The 13,724-nt window shown below is 55.8% G+C and overlaps 2 protein-coding genes across 6 annotated transcripts in view; one reads left to right on the forward strand and one right to left on the reverse strand.

The window, feature by feature from the left end:
* Window positions 1-1,873: 1,873 nt before the first annotated feature.
* Window positions 1,874-5,933, forward strand: EMP3 (epithelial membrane protein 3 (MAM blood group)). Of its 5 annotated transcripts, none has more exons than XM_080829257.1 (5): window positions 1,874-2,032; window positions 3,208-3,370; window positions 3,662-3,764; window positions 4,678-4,818; window positions 5,654-5,933. In XM_080829257.1, exons 2-5 carry the CDS (start codon window positions 3,293-3,295, stop codon window positions 5,821-5,823), a joined length of 492 nt encoding a protein of 163 aa, XP_080685383.1. In that variant the 5' UTR covers window positions 1,874-2,032; window positions 3,208-3,292; the 3' UTR covers window positions 5,824-5,933. The 5 variants fall into 5 exon arrangements, with proteins under 5 accessions (XP_080685383.1, XP_080685380.1, XP_080685384.1 ...); XM_080829254.1 differs by having other exon boundaries at window positions 1,934-2,322; XM_080829258.1 differs by lacking the exon at window positions 1,874-2,032 and adding an exon at window positions 2,058-2,322 and having other exon boundaries at window positions 3,273-3,370.
* Window positions 5,934-6,819: 886 nt separating this feature from the next.
* The window catches only part of TMEM143 (transmembrane protein 143), a 19,213-nt gene continuing 12,308 nt past the window's right edge, over window positions 6,820-13,724 (reverse strand). The window contains 5 exon segments of the mRNA XM_080829613.1: window positions 6,820-7,914; window positions 8,520-8,709; window positions 13,442-13,620; window positions 13,623-13,703; window positions 13,706-13,719. Coding sequence (XP_080685739.1) covers window positions 7,700-7,914; window positions 8,520-8,709; window positions 13,442-13,620; window positions 13,623-13,703; window positions 13,706-13,719 — 679 coding nt within the window. The 3' untranslated portion in view covers window positions 6,820-7,699.

Consider the following 13,724-nt stretch of genomic DNA (forward strand, 5'->3'; position numbering starts at 1 on the left):
ATAGAGAGGTTATTAGTAACTTGTCCAAAATCACAGAGAATGAGTACAGCAGCTTGGATTTGAATAGATTTGTAGACTGCTGTACTGGTCCCCAACTTCTGGGTCCCCTGAGTACCTGTCTAGTCACTGAACTGCCCATGCCTCACCCATTCAGGGAGCTGAGAGGACCAACCACTCTCCTGCCCCCTAGCTCTGGCCCCATTGAGATAACCAGACATCCTATAGTCTAGTTTCCTTCCCTTACAAGAACCTAGGATTTCAGTCCTCCAGCTCCCAATTCCGTATCAGGACCTCAGACACCTGATCCCCTGCCCCTCACTTTTTCTTTTTTAAGAGACATAGCAAGAGAGGGAACACAGGCAGGGAGAGTGGGAGAGGGAGAAGCAGGTTTCCCAGGGAATGTGGGGCTCAATCCCAGGACCCTGGGATCACGACCTGAGCTGAAGGCAGATGCTTAACGACTGAGCCACCCAGGTGCCCCTGTCCCTCACTCTTTACTAGTACCCAAACCCTCCAAGAGACCCAAGTATATAGTAATCACATCCCACCCTGATTCAATAACTCAACAATAAGTAATAATAATAGTGAACATTAAGTCCCTGGTACTGCTCTTCTGTTTAAAACCCTCCAATGGTTTCTCACTGCCCTTAGAATAAAAGCCAAGCTCCTCCCCTAGTCTTCAAGGGCCCTCTTTAATTTCCCTTCCTACCACTCCCTCCAGCTCCCCCGAATCCAGCCACACTGGTCCTTCTGTCTGCTCTCCAAACAACCTGAGCTTGTTCTTGCGAACTCCAGTCTCTCATTTCCCCTTCCTCCAGCCCTGAAATGACTCCTGTCCTCAGGTCTCCACTCAGATGTCACCACCCCACAGAGCCCTTGTCTGATCACCTTGTTTAAAGTAGCTCCCTGCCGCTACTTTACTTCCTTCTCACCTCCACTCTGTTTTATTTCCTGCAAAGCACTTAGCACCACCTCTGAAATTTCTCCACTTCATCGGTAGGTTTTCTCTTGAGGGTCCGCCAGCTCCTACTAGGAAAGTAGGCTCCATGATAACAGCAGGCTTCACATCTGTTTTCTCTATTATGACCTCCCGGTTCATAATAGATGTTCAATAAATGTTTGATGAAGAAAGGAACGAACATGTGGCTGCGTTAGTGTACCAGCATTACCTTATTCATTTCGAGTCAGTATCTGAATTAAGATTACCGCTATTAGTATATTGTCAATATTATTATTATTTAAGAGATTGTATCTATTTATTTGACAGAGAGAGACACAGCAAGAGAGGGAACACATGCAGGGGGAGTGGGAGAGGGAGAACCAGACTTCCCGCTGAGCAGGGAGCCGAATGCGGGGCTTGATCCCAGGACCCTGGATCATGACCTGAGCCAAAGGTAGATGCTTAACGACTGAGCCACCCAGGTGCCCCTATTGTCAGTATTTTTAGTATTACAGTATCCATGTATGTCGCAGATGAGGAAAACGAAGCTTAGAGAGTTGAAATAATCAGTTAAGACCCCCCCACCCCACCCCACCCCCGCCCCGCCAGGCAGGAAGTAGTGGCACTGGCATCAACTTCCACTCCCTGTCCCCTTCTAGAATTTTACTATTTTCTATTTTACTATTTTCCATCCCCTGACCCCCATTGTGGGGCGAACTCCCTCCCAGATCTTAACCCACTCCACGCAGCGGGAATCTGGCTGCTAAATCCTAAATCCTAAATCCCCATTCCTCGAAGTATCCAGTCCTAAGTCCCATCAGGGAAAGCAGACATCCGGCCGGCCAGCGGGGGACAGGACCCAGTCTGGAGTCCTGAAAATCGGGCCCTCCCTCTCCGCGATGCTTGCCCCACCCTGGCGCTGCCCCACTCCCTGGGGTCCAAGGACTTCTCATCTCAGCGCTGGGAGTGAGCCCCAGAAGATGCCTGTCTCGGGGCAGTGGGTGGTGGCACAGAGAATGAGAAACCCAAGTGCCTAGTCCCTCCCTCTGACTACAGACCTCAGCTGGGTGCGGTGCGAGTGGGTATAAAAGGGTCAGTATTTATTGAGAGAAGCAGAAGCCAGGAGAGTGAGAAGAGAGAGAAAGGAGGCACAGGCACTGAGGACTGGAGAGAGAAAGAAGAAAGGAGAGAGAGAGAGAAAGAGATCCTGATTGAAGGGGAGAAGGAGGGAGAGAGCCAGAGGGAAGAGCGAGCGAGCGAGGGAGGGAGGGAGGCGGTGAGGGGGGGGGGCTCGAGAGGGTGGAAGGAGGGAGGAGAAGGGCGGGGCGCGGAGGCCCCAGCAAGGGACGAGACTCCAGCTCTGACTTTTTCTGCCGCTCTCGGTAAGTTTTCAGTCCGTTATTCGGACTGGGATTTCTTTATTTACTGGGGAGTGCATTAGTTTGGGAAGGATACCCCCAGGCAGGGAGAGACGCCCTGCTCTCAGACCCCTTGGAAATCCTTGTCATTTAAGAAGTGAGCTCTTAGCACTTGGGGTGGAGATTCGGGAAGGGGTGGGGCCCGGCAAGGATTCGGGGTTCTCAGCAGAGCCCTCCTCTGGTAAACTTCCTTTAGTTTTTCCCCATGGCTGTCCACTCTCTCCTGAGGACCCTGAGATCAGGGCCTTGCCAGAGAACACCCCACATCTGGGGGACGTCCAGGCACCCCCTTTCTGGACACTGATGGGTCCTGGGAAGCTGGCTCCTTCTTGTCAAGCCTCGCACTGCCAACCCGGGCCTTCCACCCCCAGCATGGATCTCACCCATTTTTCTTACGAGATGGGGTGGGGTGGGGTGGGGACCTCATGGGCATAGCCAGGGACTGGGGTTTCCCTGTTTCTTGGAGGCAGGGGGGTGGGATGAGTCACTGGGTGACTCATTGGGTCCCCCTCCTCCCTACCCCAGGAGAGGAGGGGGGTGACTCAAGGATGCCGCCTGTCTCTGGGGGGAAGCCCCCAGCTTCTGATGAATCTAGAGGGGTGTCCGCTTGAATTTTCATATCCTGGCTCATATGAGCCCAGGATCAGGACTTTGAGGAGATGGGAGGCCACACTGCTCATCCTATTCCCTCCTGGACCCAAGAGTCCATCCCTGGCTTGGTCCAACCTCTGGAGAATTCAGGAGTCCGTGCCCCCAGCCTCCTCCCCACTCAGACCCTGGAGTCCCGGCCCCCAGCCCTCTTCTTCATCACCCCCTGGGGAGTCTGGACTCAGACCCCTTCTCCACCAGGATTGGAGCATCTCACCAGCCCTTGTGCCAGCCTCTTGAAACAACCATCTCCTGACACCCCCCAGCCCAGGATTCCACTGCAGCCATGTCTCTCCTCCTGCTGGTGGTCTCTGCCCTTCATATCCTCATTCTCATCCTGCTTTTCGTGGCCACTTTGGACAAGGTAAGCCTACTCCAGCCGGCAGGCATTTTCTCCTGCAGACTCCCACCACGCCCCTCTTCTAAAGTCCCTCGGGCCCCACCCCTTTTCCCCAGCATCTTCCCTTCAGAGATCTGCCTGAGGCCTCTACCGTGCCCTTTCCCCTGACTGCTCCCACCCCTTCTTACTAAATCCATGCCTTCCCCAGTCCAGTGCCTTCCAGCACCTCACCCTTTTCCCAGCCCTACCCACAGTTTCCCTGACGCCACCCACTTTCCTCTCCTAACCCTGCCCTTATTTCTATGTCCATCCCAGTCCTGGTGGACCCTCCCAGGGAAGGAGTCCCTGAATCTTTGGTATGACTGCACGTGGAACAATGACAACAAAACGTGGGCCTGCAGTAACGTCAGCGACAATGGTGAGGGGAGTCGGGGACCAATCTGCAAAGGGAGGGGTCACCCCAGGTCTCTTCCTGGGACCAAAAACTAGGAACCCTTCAAAGTTTGAGTGGGCAGGTCTGGGTCCCAATGCTGAGTGAGTGGGGCTGATTATGACACTCTTATCTGCATGGTAGGGGGCAATATGCTCTTGTTCTAGAGAGAATGGACTAACCCCCTCCCTCCTTTATGATTCAGAAAGAGGGGAGGGCACATGCTATAGGTTTAAGGAAGGGAATAAGGAATGGGGAAGAAAGCTCCCAAGATTCTGTGAAGGTAGGATTATGTTTTCAAAATTCTAAGGAAATGGGACTGGTGTTTGGAATGGATGTCTGGGACCAGTTTGTCCAAGTTCCAAGGGATTGAAGCTGGAACCACATTAAGGTTCTAGAGGGGTGGGGCTAAATCCTTCCAGGGTCCTGAACAAGGTGGGTTGGGGGTATGGTGCTGTTGCATCTGAGTGATAAAGGAGGAGAGCTGTATCCTTCTAAACTTCCAAGGGAAAGAAAATGAAAGATTAAATGCTTTTCCCCTAAAAGTGAAGCAAGAACTTCTGTTCTCACCAGTTCTATTCAGTGTTATACTGGAGGTAGCCAATGCAACTGGGCAAGAAAAAGAAATAAAAGGTATAAAGAGGGGAGAGGACAAAGCAAAAATGTCTCTCTTCCCAGTGGACATGTTCATGTAGAAAATCCTAAAGAATCTTGAAAAAAGCTTCTAAAACTGATAAGGGAACTTAGCAAAGTAATAGGAATCAAGGTCAATATAAGTGATACTCACAAGTGTCCAAACCTGTATGGCTGTGAACGGGTAGGGCAGTGAACGATGAGCCAGCTGGTGGAGCTGGGACTCTGAACATACTGTGACTTCATCTCTATCTCCTCCTTACTGCAGGCTGGCTGAAGGCAGTTCAGGTCCTCATGGTGCTTTCCCTCATCCTCTGCTGCCTGTCCTTCATCCTGTTCATGTTCCAGCTCTACACCATGCGGCGGGGAGGGCTTTTCTACGCCACTGGCCTCTGCCAGCTTTGCACCAGTGAGTACGGGCCCCAGGGAATTGAAGGGAAGGGACGGGGGACTGTCCGGGTGCTGCGGGCCCTGAGAATGGACATCAGGTCAAAGAAAACAATTATCAACAGCCCAAGGACCACCTGAAATGCCTCGGCAGGCTACCTCTCTGCCTGGGGACTTTTGGGAGTTGTACTTTTCACTGATTCCGTGTTTTGTGGTATGCATCTCTGAGTCATGTGGAAGCCGACACTTAGAGCTTCAAGGAGCCGGGGCTGGGAAAGGTGGTGTGAGCAAATACTTTAGATCCCAAGGATGGGAGGGAGACAGTTGGCTAAGTAATACTCCAGGAGAGAACTCTGAATCATAATAGCAGTGATTTTGTACAGCGAGCTTCTGTTTCTGCTGGACCTACCGCGTATCAGACACTTCAAGTTTATATACTTTAAAATTTTTTGCCTTCAGGTGCAGAGAGCTAAGTGATCATAGTCCTCATTTTCTGGAATATTCTCTTAGGTTCCTATAAAGTCCCTCTCGTTTTAATTTACTATTTTCGAGCTTGGCTCACAGAAAGGCACTAAAAAATGTTCCTCGAAGGGATGGGTGGATGGATGGATGAATGGATGGATGAGTATTATCTCCCATTTTATGGATGAGTAAAGGGCACCCAGCCAGATCAGCTAAATCGCCCAAGGACATTATGCGGTAGCCTCGATGCAAGGCTCTGAAGGAGCGAACCACAACTCCCAGAAGGCACCGGTGCTGAGCCCCGGCTCTCCAGCGGCTTCTTTGCCCCGTGGGTTGCTGGGAAATGCAGTCTTCTTGCGGGTACTGTGTGACACCTGGCTCCGGTCTCCCCGCAGGTGTGGCGGTCTTTACCGGGGCTCTGATCTACGCCATTCACGCCGAGGAGATCTTGGCGGAGCGCCCGCCGGGGGGCAGCTTTGGTTACTGCTTCGCCCTCGCTTGGGTGGCCTTCCCCCTTGCTTTAGCCAGTGGCGTCATCTACATCCACCTGCGGAAGCGGGAGTGAGGGCCCCCGCGTCGCCCTGCCGCCACTGCCGGTGCCGGGCCCTCCGTCTCGTCCCCGAAGCCCCCGCCCCCGGCCTCCTCCAGAAAATAAAACCGTTTAACCGCCTGCTCCGCCTTTGCCTCCTTCCTTCCTGCCTCCTCCAGGGACCCAGGCTGCTCAGGCCTGATCTTTCCTGAACCTGGGACAGCCCCTCCAGCAGCAGCCTTCAGAATGTCCAGCTTCAGGCCCCCAGGCCCTTCTAAACCAGGACACAGGAGGCAGGGGGCCCAGCCGCATTCCCCCTTACACAGACCTGAGGCCCTGGGCCCTCCCAACTCGGGATTCCTGCGGAGTCTAGACCTCTAGGCACTTGTGGAGAAGAACCAGGCATGTGGGTTTCCTGTCCTCTTTTTCCGTGTACAAGGGTGTCTTTCTCTCAACCAGGCAGGGTATGTGTTGTTCTAGATTGTTGGTCTCCACCCCCCGACCTTTGGGAAGACTTTTCTGTTTCCCTCTTGGAACTCAGACACCTTCCCTCCTTAGAACCCAACCCCTCTTCTTTCCCCTCCCCTGCCCAATTCTGCCACTAGTCCATATGACACCTTGGTAAAAATTAGATGGTATCCCCCACCCCACCCCTCCAGGCTGACCCAGCCCGACCAGGACACACGTGGGGGACGGGGAGATGGCTGGATTTTACATCCGCCCATGCCTTGGCTGTGTGCCATTGTGCAGTGAACAATTTCCACAACCACACATGGCTGTCCTATCTTCCCTGTTCATAAGACCCAGTCTTTGGGGAACCAGGGCCTCTCCTCAGGAACCAAATCTTCTCTCGGATCCTCTTCTCTTACCCACAGCCAGTCTATTTCACCAACTGCGAACCCAGTCTCTTCCTAGGACTACAGCCTCCTCTGCCTAGGCCCCGCCCACATGCATCCCCCCAAGATCAAGTCTCTTCTTTCCGAGATTCTGATGCTTTCCTTCTCTTCAACCTCTGCAGCTATCCCACGCATCCACAGCTATTAAACATGATTTATTCCTTTGAGAGAGGGGACAGGGGAGAAATTGACAGACCAATAAATATTGCACAGGCCACTGGTGGAAGAAAGATCCAGACCGAGGTAGTTTCTGCAGAAAGGGTGAGGGACCTGGGCAGGAAAGGCACCTGAGATTGTTGGGGCCTGAGTGGAAACGAGTCTTGGGAGTGAGGACGGTCTCTGGTTCCTCGTGACCCCCAGTCTTCTGCCTGAAACAAGGCTCCCAAACCCCTTTAGCCTGGACCAGCTGAGCAGCAGTGGACCGGAGAGCCTGCCTGAGGAGCAGCGGCAATTGACAAAAAGATCAGGTTTCCTTTAGAAGTTCTGATTGGTCGCTTCTATGCGGCGACAACTGACAGTGCCCAGCAGCTGTCATTGGCAGTTGGCCAGAGAGCTGGGCTAACCGGCTCCCATTGGCGGTGGCCTGGGGCTCCGCCTTGGTGAACGTGTTGGGCGTTTTGCCCGGAGAGGGCTAAAAAGACGATGATCTATGGCCTCGGGAGGCACAGTTTTAACCACGGTGCCTGGTGGTTTGTACCACCGAACAGCTGTGATTGGCTGACACTCCTTCTCAGCCCAGCCGTGTTTGGATGTTCACGGCGGGGGTGGGACTAAGGGATGGCCTAGAAGCAGAGCCAAAAAGCTTTGACTGGATGTTCAGGGGGGTGCCTGGCAACTGCAGGCTGTCACAACTGCTAGCTTTGTTTAAGAGTGCAGTGTAACGGAAGTGATTGCCTGTTGGCGAGTGAAACTTAGGGAGGGGCAAAGCGTAGTAGCTTTGATTGACAGCTTATCGTGGGGGGGGCGGGGCTTAGTGCCTCCCCAGGTGGCCGAGCGGGGCTGGGCGGAGGTTTCTCTCAGGGCTGCTCACTGCTGGGTGCGGGCTGTGGGGGCTCGGAGATGACTGTGGGCAACGGGTCCAGTTTGGGGAAACCCGGGGGTGGGAACATCCCGATGCTGGGGGTGAGGGCCTGCAGGTGGGCCAGGGCCCGAGTTCCGTTGAAGGCCACGTCACAGCCTGACTGGGCCAAAAGCCAGTGCTCTACCTCCGACTGGAGCCACTGGGAGGTCTCTGCGGGGAGAGAAGCAGGTGTTGTTAGGAGGAGGTGACTGGGACCTGGAAGGACCGGAAGGGACAGCAGAGAGGGCACAGGGCAAGGAACATGAGGGGTCTGGGTTTGGGAGAAGCCCAGGGGTAGGCTTGAGGTTAGCAAGTAAGTGGGACAAGGCCTTGCGGGGGTGGGGGGGGGGCTGTTCAGCTCTGGATCTGTCATCTAGGGACAAGTCAGGGAGGGTTCTGTTGGAAAGGAGACAACCTGAGGCTCACATTGGGAGGGGACAAGAGTCCCTCCTTTGGAAGGAGCGCTAGGGAAGTTGGGACCAAAGGAGGGCAAGCCACACCAGACCCTTATTCGGGATAAGGTCAGGATAGGGAGGTCACTCCAGGCAGGGACCAGGTCCATCAAGATCAGAAGCTGGCTTCCGGGGATGGGGGTGGGAGTCCCATCTGCTGAGGGGCCGTCTTGACCCCGTAGGGACAGGATGGAAGCAGTTGCAGGTGGGGCCACGTCACTACTGGGCCGCGATGGGATGGGGGCAGAGCAGCAAAGGGCAGGGGCGGGGCAAGGGGCGGACCTCAGGGCAGGGCCACCCACCAGGGTCAGGGCCGAGGCTTACCCTCCGGTTGGCCGCGCGCGCCCTGGGGCAGCCGGGCCAGGAAGCTGTGCGCCAGCAGAGCCTCCTTGGCATGTTCGTCCTGCGCGCGCAGGGCCAGGGCGCTGAGCAGCTCCGAGTTGTTGGAAGTGCTGCGGTAGTAGAGCATGTGGGCCAGCTCCAGCGCCTGCACGCTGCGCCGCTGTCCGAACATCTGCGGGCAGGACCGCACAGCGGGGTCAGCCGGGCTGCCCGGCGGCGATGGGGCGGGGGTGGATGGCGCGGGAAGGCACCCATAACACCCCCCGCCCCCCAGTCACTAAGCGCTGGGATGGCCCTTTCTGCGGCCTCAGCCAGGCGGCCAGGGGTGAGGGAGGCGAGAGGAGGGAGGGCGGGAGGTGCCAGGACCCCACACCCCCACCTATACACTCCCCCTCCCAGTCACCGAGCGCTGGGAGGGTTCTTCCTGCGTGCTCCCGCGCTCTCCCGGGACTTCCTGGGTTCAGGTCCCCAGGAACAGCGCCCGGGTGTTTGTATTTCTAACACACACACACTCCCGACGCCGCGGCTTCACTGGTTTGCCTATCTGAGGCACGTATTCGTAGATTTGTTCAAGGATTTCCGGGCGATTTGAGCTTTAGTCTTGGAACTCTCTGTGACGATGATTTTTTTTTTTTTTAAGTTTTTATCTTTTAGACACCTACTCAAGTGATTTCCAATGATATGTTTAGGATTGGCTCCAAAATAACCCAGCGGTGGGAGCGCAGGGGGTCCTTAGGTGAAAACTGATTGACTGTGGATAATTATACACGCCGGATGCCGACGACTCGGGAGCTCATCACGCGGTTCTATTCGCGCATTTGCTTGAAATTTGCCGTAATAGAAAGGTTTCAAAGGTTAAATTGTCAAGAGAAGTGTTAACGGAAAACAAATACTCCAAGCCTTTTTGAGGGAAGAAGAATGGGGTAGAATGCGGGGAGGGGCAAGTTTGGCGCCCCTACTAACAAGCAGCCCCCTACCCCACCTTTTGCCCCTCCTTGGCTGGACCCCTTTCCCCAAACTTGGAGTCCCTAAGGAGGGAAAGGAGAGCCCACCAGTGCCCTCCGGGGCTCACACTAAAACCTCCACTCTGATTGCCCCATTCATCCACAAAATGAGTTCAAGCCTGCTGGGTCCCCAAGCCAGCAGGGGGTGGAGGGGGGAGAGTCCCAACTCTGTCCCCTACCCTCTATGAGCCCTTGGCTGAGACCTAAGTCCTTTGTAGAGGGCACTGTCAGTCAAATGAGGTTCCAGAAATCTATGAGACACCCGGCACAAGACCATAACAAGAATTTCAACATTAGCTACTATGGAATATTTGACCACACTCCAGGCTAGGTGCCATCTTTTAAAGGCATGTACTGTCCGCCCATCTTACACGGGGACCCAAGGTAAAATGCCTCTGAAGTCCTCAGAGTCGTGGAAATGGCTCAAATGACCAGCCCAGGACCGATGACAAGGCTGTGTGCGACCCTGCTCTCCCTTGCCGCAAGCCCCACTCAGGCAGTGTCTGTCCCTGCGTGGGAATGAATGGCCATCTCATCGGCGGGAGGCGAGATGCGAGAACTGCGTGTGTTAGGGACCATCCGGGACGAACCACACCCTGGGTTTGCTGTCTTTCTGCTGAGCTTATGCCACTGAATTCCCAGACATGAAGCGGGCTGGTCATGCTCTGTGGCATGGGGATGACGCCAGACCTCTCTCCCTGGAGAGGACACAGCAGCTGCCACCCGGGTGTTCCCTTTAACCCTCACCGTGGCCCCTCACTGCCCCCCAGCCTACCAGTTCCCCCTCTCTTGTGCTCCAGATCTGGGGTGGCCTTGCCATCTGCCCAGTCCCAGGCCAGACCCCTGGCAGCATCCTCGTTCCCTCCTTGGCAGCCTGTCGGTCCCTAGCCCTGTCCTCTCAGCCCTGTCCCCTCCTCTGCAAACTGCCTCATGCGTGGCCTCCTTCCACTTGCACCTGCCCTTTCCAGTTTGTCTCCTCAGGGCCCCAGAACTGACTCTGCTCCTCCCTCGCTCACATCCCTGCCATGGCTCCCCAGTGCCCTCAGAGAGTCCACGCTCCCTGGCCTGATGCGAAGACCCTGCGTGGCCTAGCCCCTGAAGATTTCTCCTGCTCTCAATGCATCTCCTGTTAATGAGCCAGTTCAGCCCAAACATTATCCTAAGCTGCCCTCTCTCTCAGGCCTCCAGGCCTCAGAACAAGCCAAGTCACCCCTGGTCCGTTCTTAGAAAACACTCACTGCTTCATTTTCAAGGTTCCGGGTGGACATTGTGTCCCACAGAGGAGCAACAGTGTCATCGGCTCCTGCAGTGATCACTGTGACCTCTGTCAGGCACGCCAGCAGTCTGTCTGTGCGTCTGCACCTCTCCCTGCACGGCAGGGCTGGCCCGGATGCATCCCTGGGATGCTTGCTTCTCAACAACCCTTGGCCTGCTCTGTGCTGGGCCAGGGTATGGTGGCAGCCCACACTGGGAAGGTTTCCTGAAGCCTCCAAGCGGAGGGTAAATGGCCAGCCCAATGGGGCGAAAGGACATCTCAGTCCTCGGTCCTCGGTTAGGAACAACATTGCAAAGGGGAGAGGAGTGCAGCGAAGCTGTAGAGTGAGGAACAGGAGGGGGGTGCGAGCACTACGTTTTGGGAGCTGAAGCACACAACTGTGCTGGGTGAGGCTGGGGAAACACGGTTTCTGGGGCCAGGCTATGAGCAAGGAGCAGGGCCAGCTCTGGGGCCCCTGGGGGTGGGCTGGAGAGCTAAGACGGGACCGACCGGGGAGGCTGGGAAGACCTGGGTTGTGGCCAGGACAGAGGGAACAAGATGGGTGCAGAATGGGGGCAGTGAGGCCAGGCTGGAGACTGACAAACAGGGGGGCAGGGCAAGGGCCATCTCCAGGGGTCTAGCAAGTAACTGGGGGGACAGGGCCTTCTACAGATGAGAACCACGACCAGGAGTGGGTGTGGGGAGCCGCTGCTGGAGGGGAGGGCAACGGGCCCGCAGGGGGCTGTTCTGGAGTTGGCCTGCTCCAGGCTGAGCACGGAGCCCCGATCGAAGAGATGACAGAGGGCTGCCTGGGCAAACCACAGAAACGGATGTGCTCTTGGTTTGGCGGGGCAGGCAGGTGGCAGGGGGAGAAAGAGGGATGTGCACAAGGCGCAAAATCAGCTCCCAGGCATCTGATCTGAGACCAGTCCTTAGAAGGGGGTTTGGGGGAAAAGGATCCTGGGCGCAGGGGATGAGGTGTCTGTGGGAAGGGCTTAGGGACATTCAGGAGCCTCCACCAGAGACAGATACCTGGGAGACACTGACACACGGGAGGGGACAAGAGTGTGCAGCTGGAGGGAGGCTCAGAGGGCCCACATTTAAGGACTGGAGCTTAGCCCAGAGCATGGGAAAACATTCAATGGGGATGCACTAATTAACTAGGGAACTGGGTTTTAACCTGGACCCTGCAGAGCCCGAGAGGCTCCACAGCCCCTGGAGCCTCAGGGAGGTGGGATGCATGGTGCACCCAGGGCTGGGTCTCTGGGTCCCCTTCCAGACCAGTGAAAACCCCGCACCAGCCTCCCTGCCGCTGGGCTCACAGCCCCACCCTCTCCGTGGTGGCTGCACTCCCTCTGGGCTCGAAACTCTGTCGTGCACTGTGGCACTTTATCCACGAGCTGCCCTGTGGATAAAGCCCGGGGTCCCTATTCTGGCATTCAAGGCCCCTGCCACCCTCTGGGGCCTCACTTCACCCTGTACCCTGGACTCCAGCCCTGTGAGATCCCTCAAGAGGTGCTCGTTCAGCCCCTTCCCCACTGGGTTCAATCCTCCCCCTTGCAAAGCTTCCCTTAAATCCCACCTGACCCCTAGTCCTCAGCGGGAGTTGCTATCACCCCACAACCCCCTACACCCCACCCTGGCCCTTCACCCTCTCAGCCAGCCCAGCCTGGCTATTATCTGTAGGCTTTATTTCCAATCCTCCTAAGACCCGCTAGGATGGCTGTAAACAGCTTGAAAAGCAATGAACCATCCAGTGAATGATCAAGTACAATGGATGCCACACACCAGTCCACCCTCCTGGGGCCGATGCCAGCCCTGGGGAGAATCGGTAAAAGGCAACCCCCCTGGGCCGAATCAGCCTCGGCTCAGCACACATGGCGCAAGTCAGCTTTCAGCCCCCAGCCCTCCCCTCGGCCTCAAATCCTGGATGGTGAACAACCTGCGCAACTGTATGAGGCAGCCATGCGTTCACATGTAGCAGAATCAGGAAAGGAGTGTGGTAAAAAATAGTTTCCTTGGCCCCAGTCCCAAAGTTTCCAATTCAGTCCATTTGGGCTGGAGCTCAGGGGGCCACATTTATAAAACCGGTCCCCTGGTGATAATGCCACCCGCCAGGATGAGGAAGCCCGGACTCAGAGAACAACAGCCCAGTTAGTAATAATAATCATCAGAATGGCGGACTCTCATATGGTACATTTTGTACTACATGTCAGGCTCTGTTCTCAGCATCCCCTGTGTCTTCATTCATCCAATCCCCCACAACCCTATGAATCAGGTTCTTGTCATCCCCACTCCCCAGATGCGGGAGCTGAAGCCCAGAGAGGTTAAGCAGCCAGATTCAAACCCAGTGTTGCTCAGGACAACCCTACAAGGCAGGTCTCACTCCTGTCTCCGTTTTCCAGGTGAGGAAACCGAAGCCCCGAGAGGTGAAGAAAGCTGCCCGGAGGTTGTGTAGAATACAGAGGATCGAGAAGCAAGAAATAGAGGGAAAGTGGGAATGACAAAGTAAAGGAGGGGAGGAAGGAAGGACAGCAGGGGACCGGAATGATGCATGAAAGAAGCAAAAACACAGGGCGGCCCAGCTTCTGGAGCAACACAGGGAGGCAGGGACCGCGGAGGCACGCTGGGGGCAGGCCACTGACCTTGGATGCCCGCAGGCCCATGAAGACGGCAAAGAGGAGCAGCAGCAGGGAGGTGGCCATCTTGAGGTCTGTGAGCACCACCATGCCCACGTTGACGAAGAACACCAGGCCCGAGACGAAAAGCGTGAGGTTGAGCAGCGCGCGCTGCATGGTGGACGTGCGGACCTTCAGCTCGGGAGCAGCTGCTCTAGGCCCTCTAGGGGCGTGTCCTTGAAGCTCTTCAGCACCAGGTGCCCCCGCTTGGTGCGGGCGGCCAGCACCACCGCTTAAAATACCTCCTGCC

Source organism: Martes martes (assembly GCF_963455335.1).
Source record: "Martes martes genome assembly, chromosome: 17".
In the NCBI taxonomy this organism is placed as follows: domain Eukaryota; kingdom Metazoa; phylum Chordata; class Mammalia; order Carnivora; family Mustelidae; genus Martes; species Martes martes.

Coding starts and splice junctions, on each gene's coding strand:
- EMP3 (XM_080829257.1), top strand. CDS start 3,293: ATGTCTCTCCTCCTGCTGGTGGTCTCTGCCCTTCATATCCTCATTCTC. Junction 3,765..4,677: donor CAGTAACGTCAGCGACAATG/GTGAGGGGAGTC, acceptor TCCTTACTGCAG/GCTGGCTGAAGGCAGTTCAG. Junction 4,819..5,653: donor CCTCTGCCAGCTTTGCACCA/GTGAGTACGGGC, acceptor GTCTCCCCGCAG/GTGTGGCGGTCTTTACCGGG.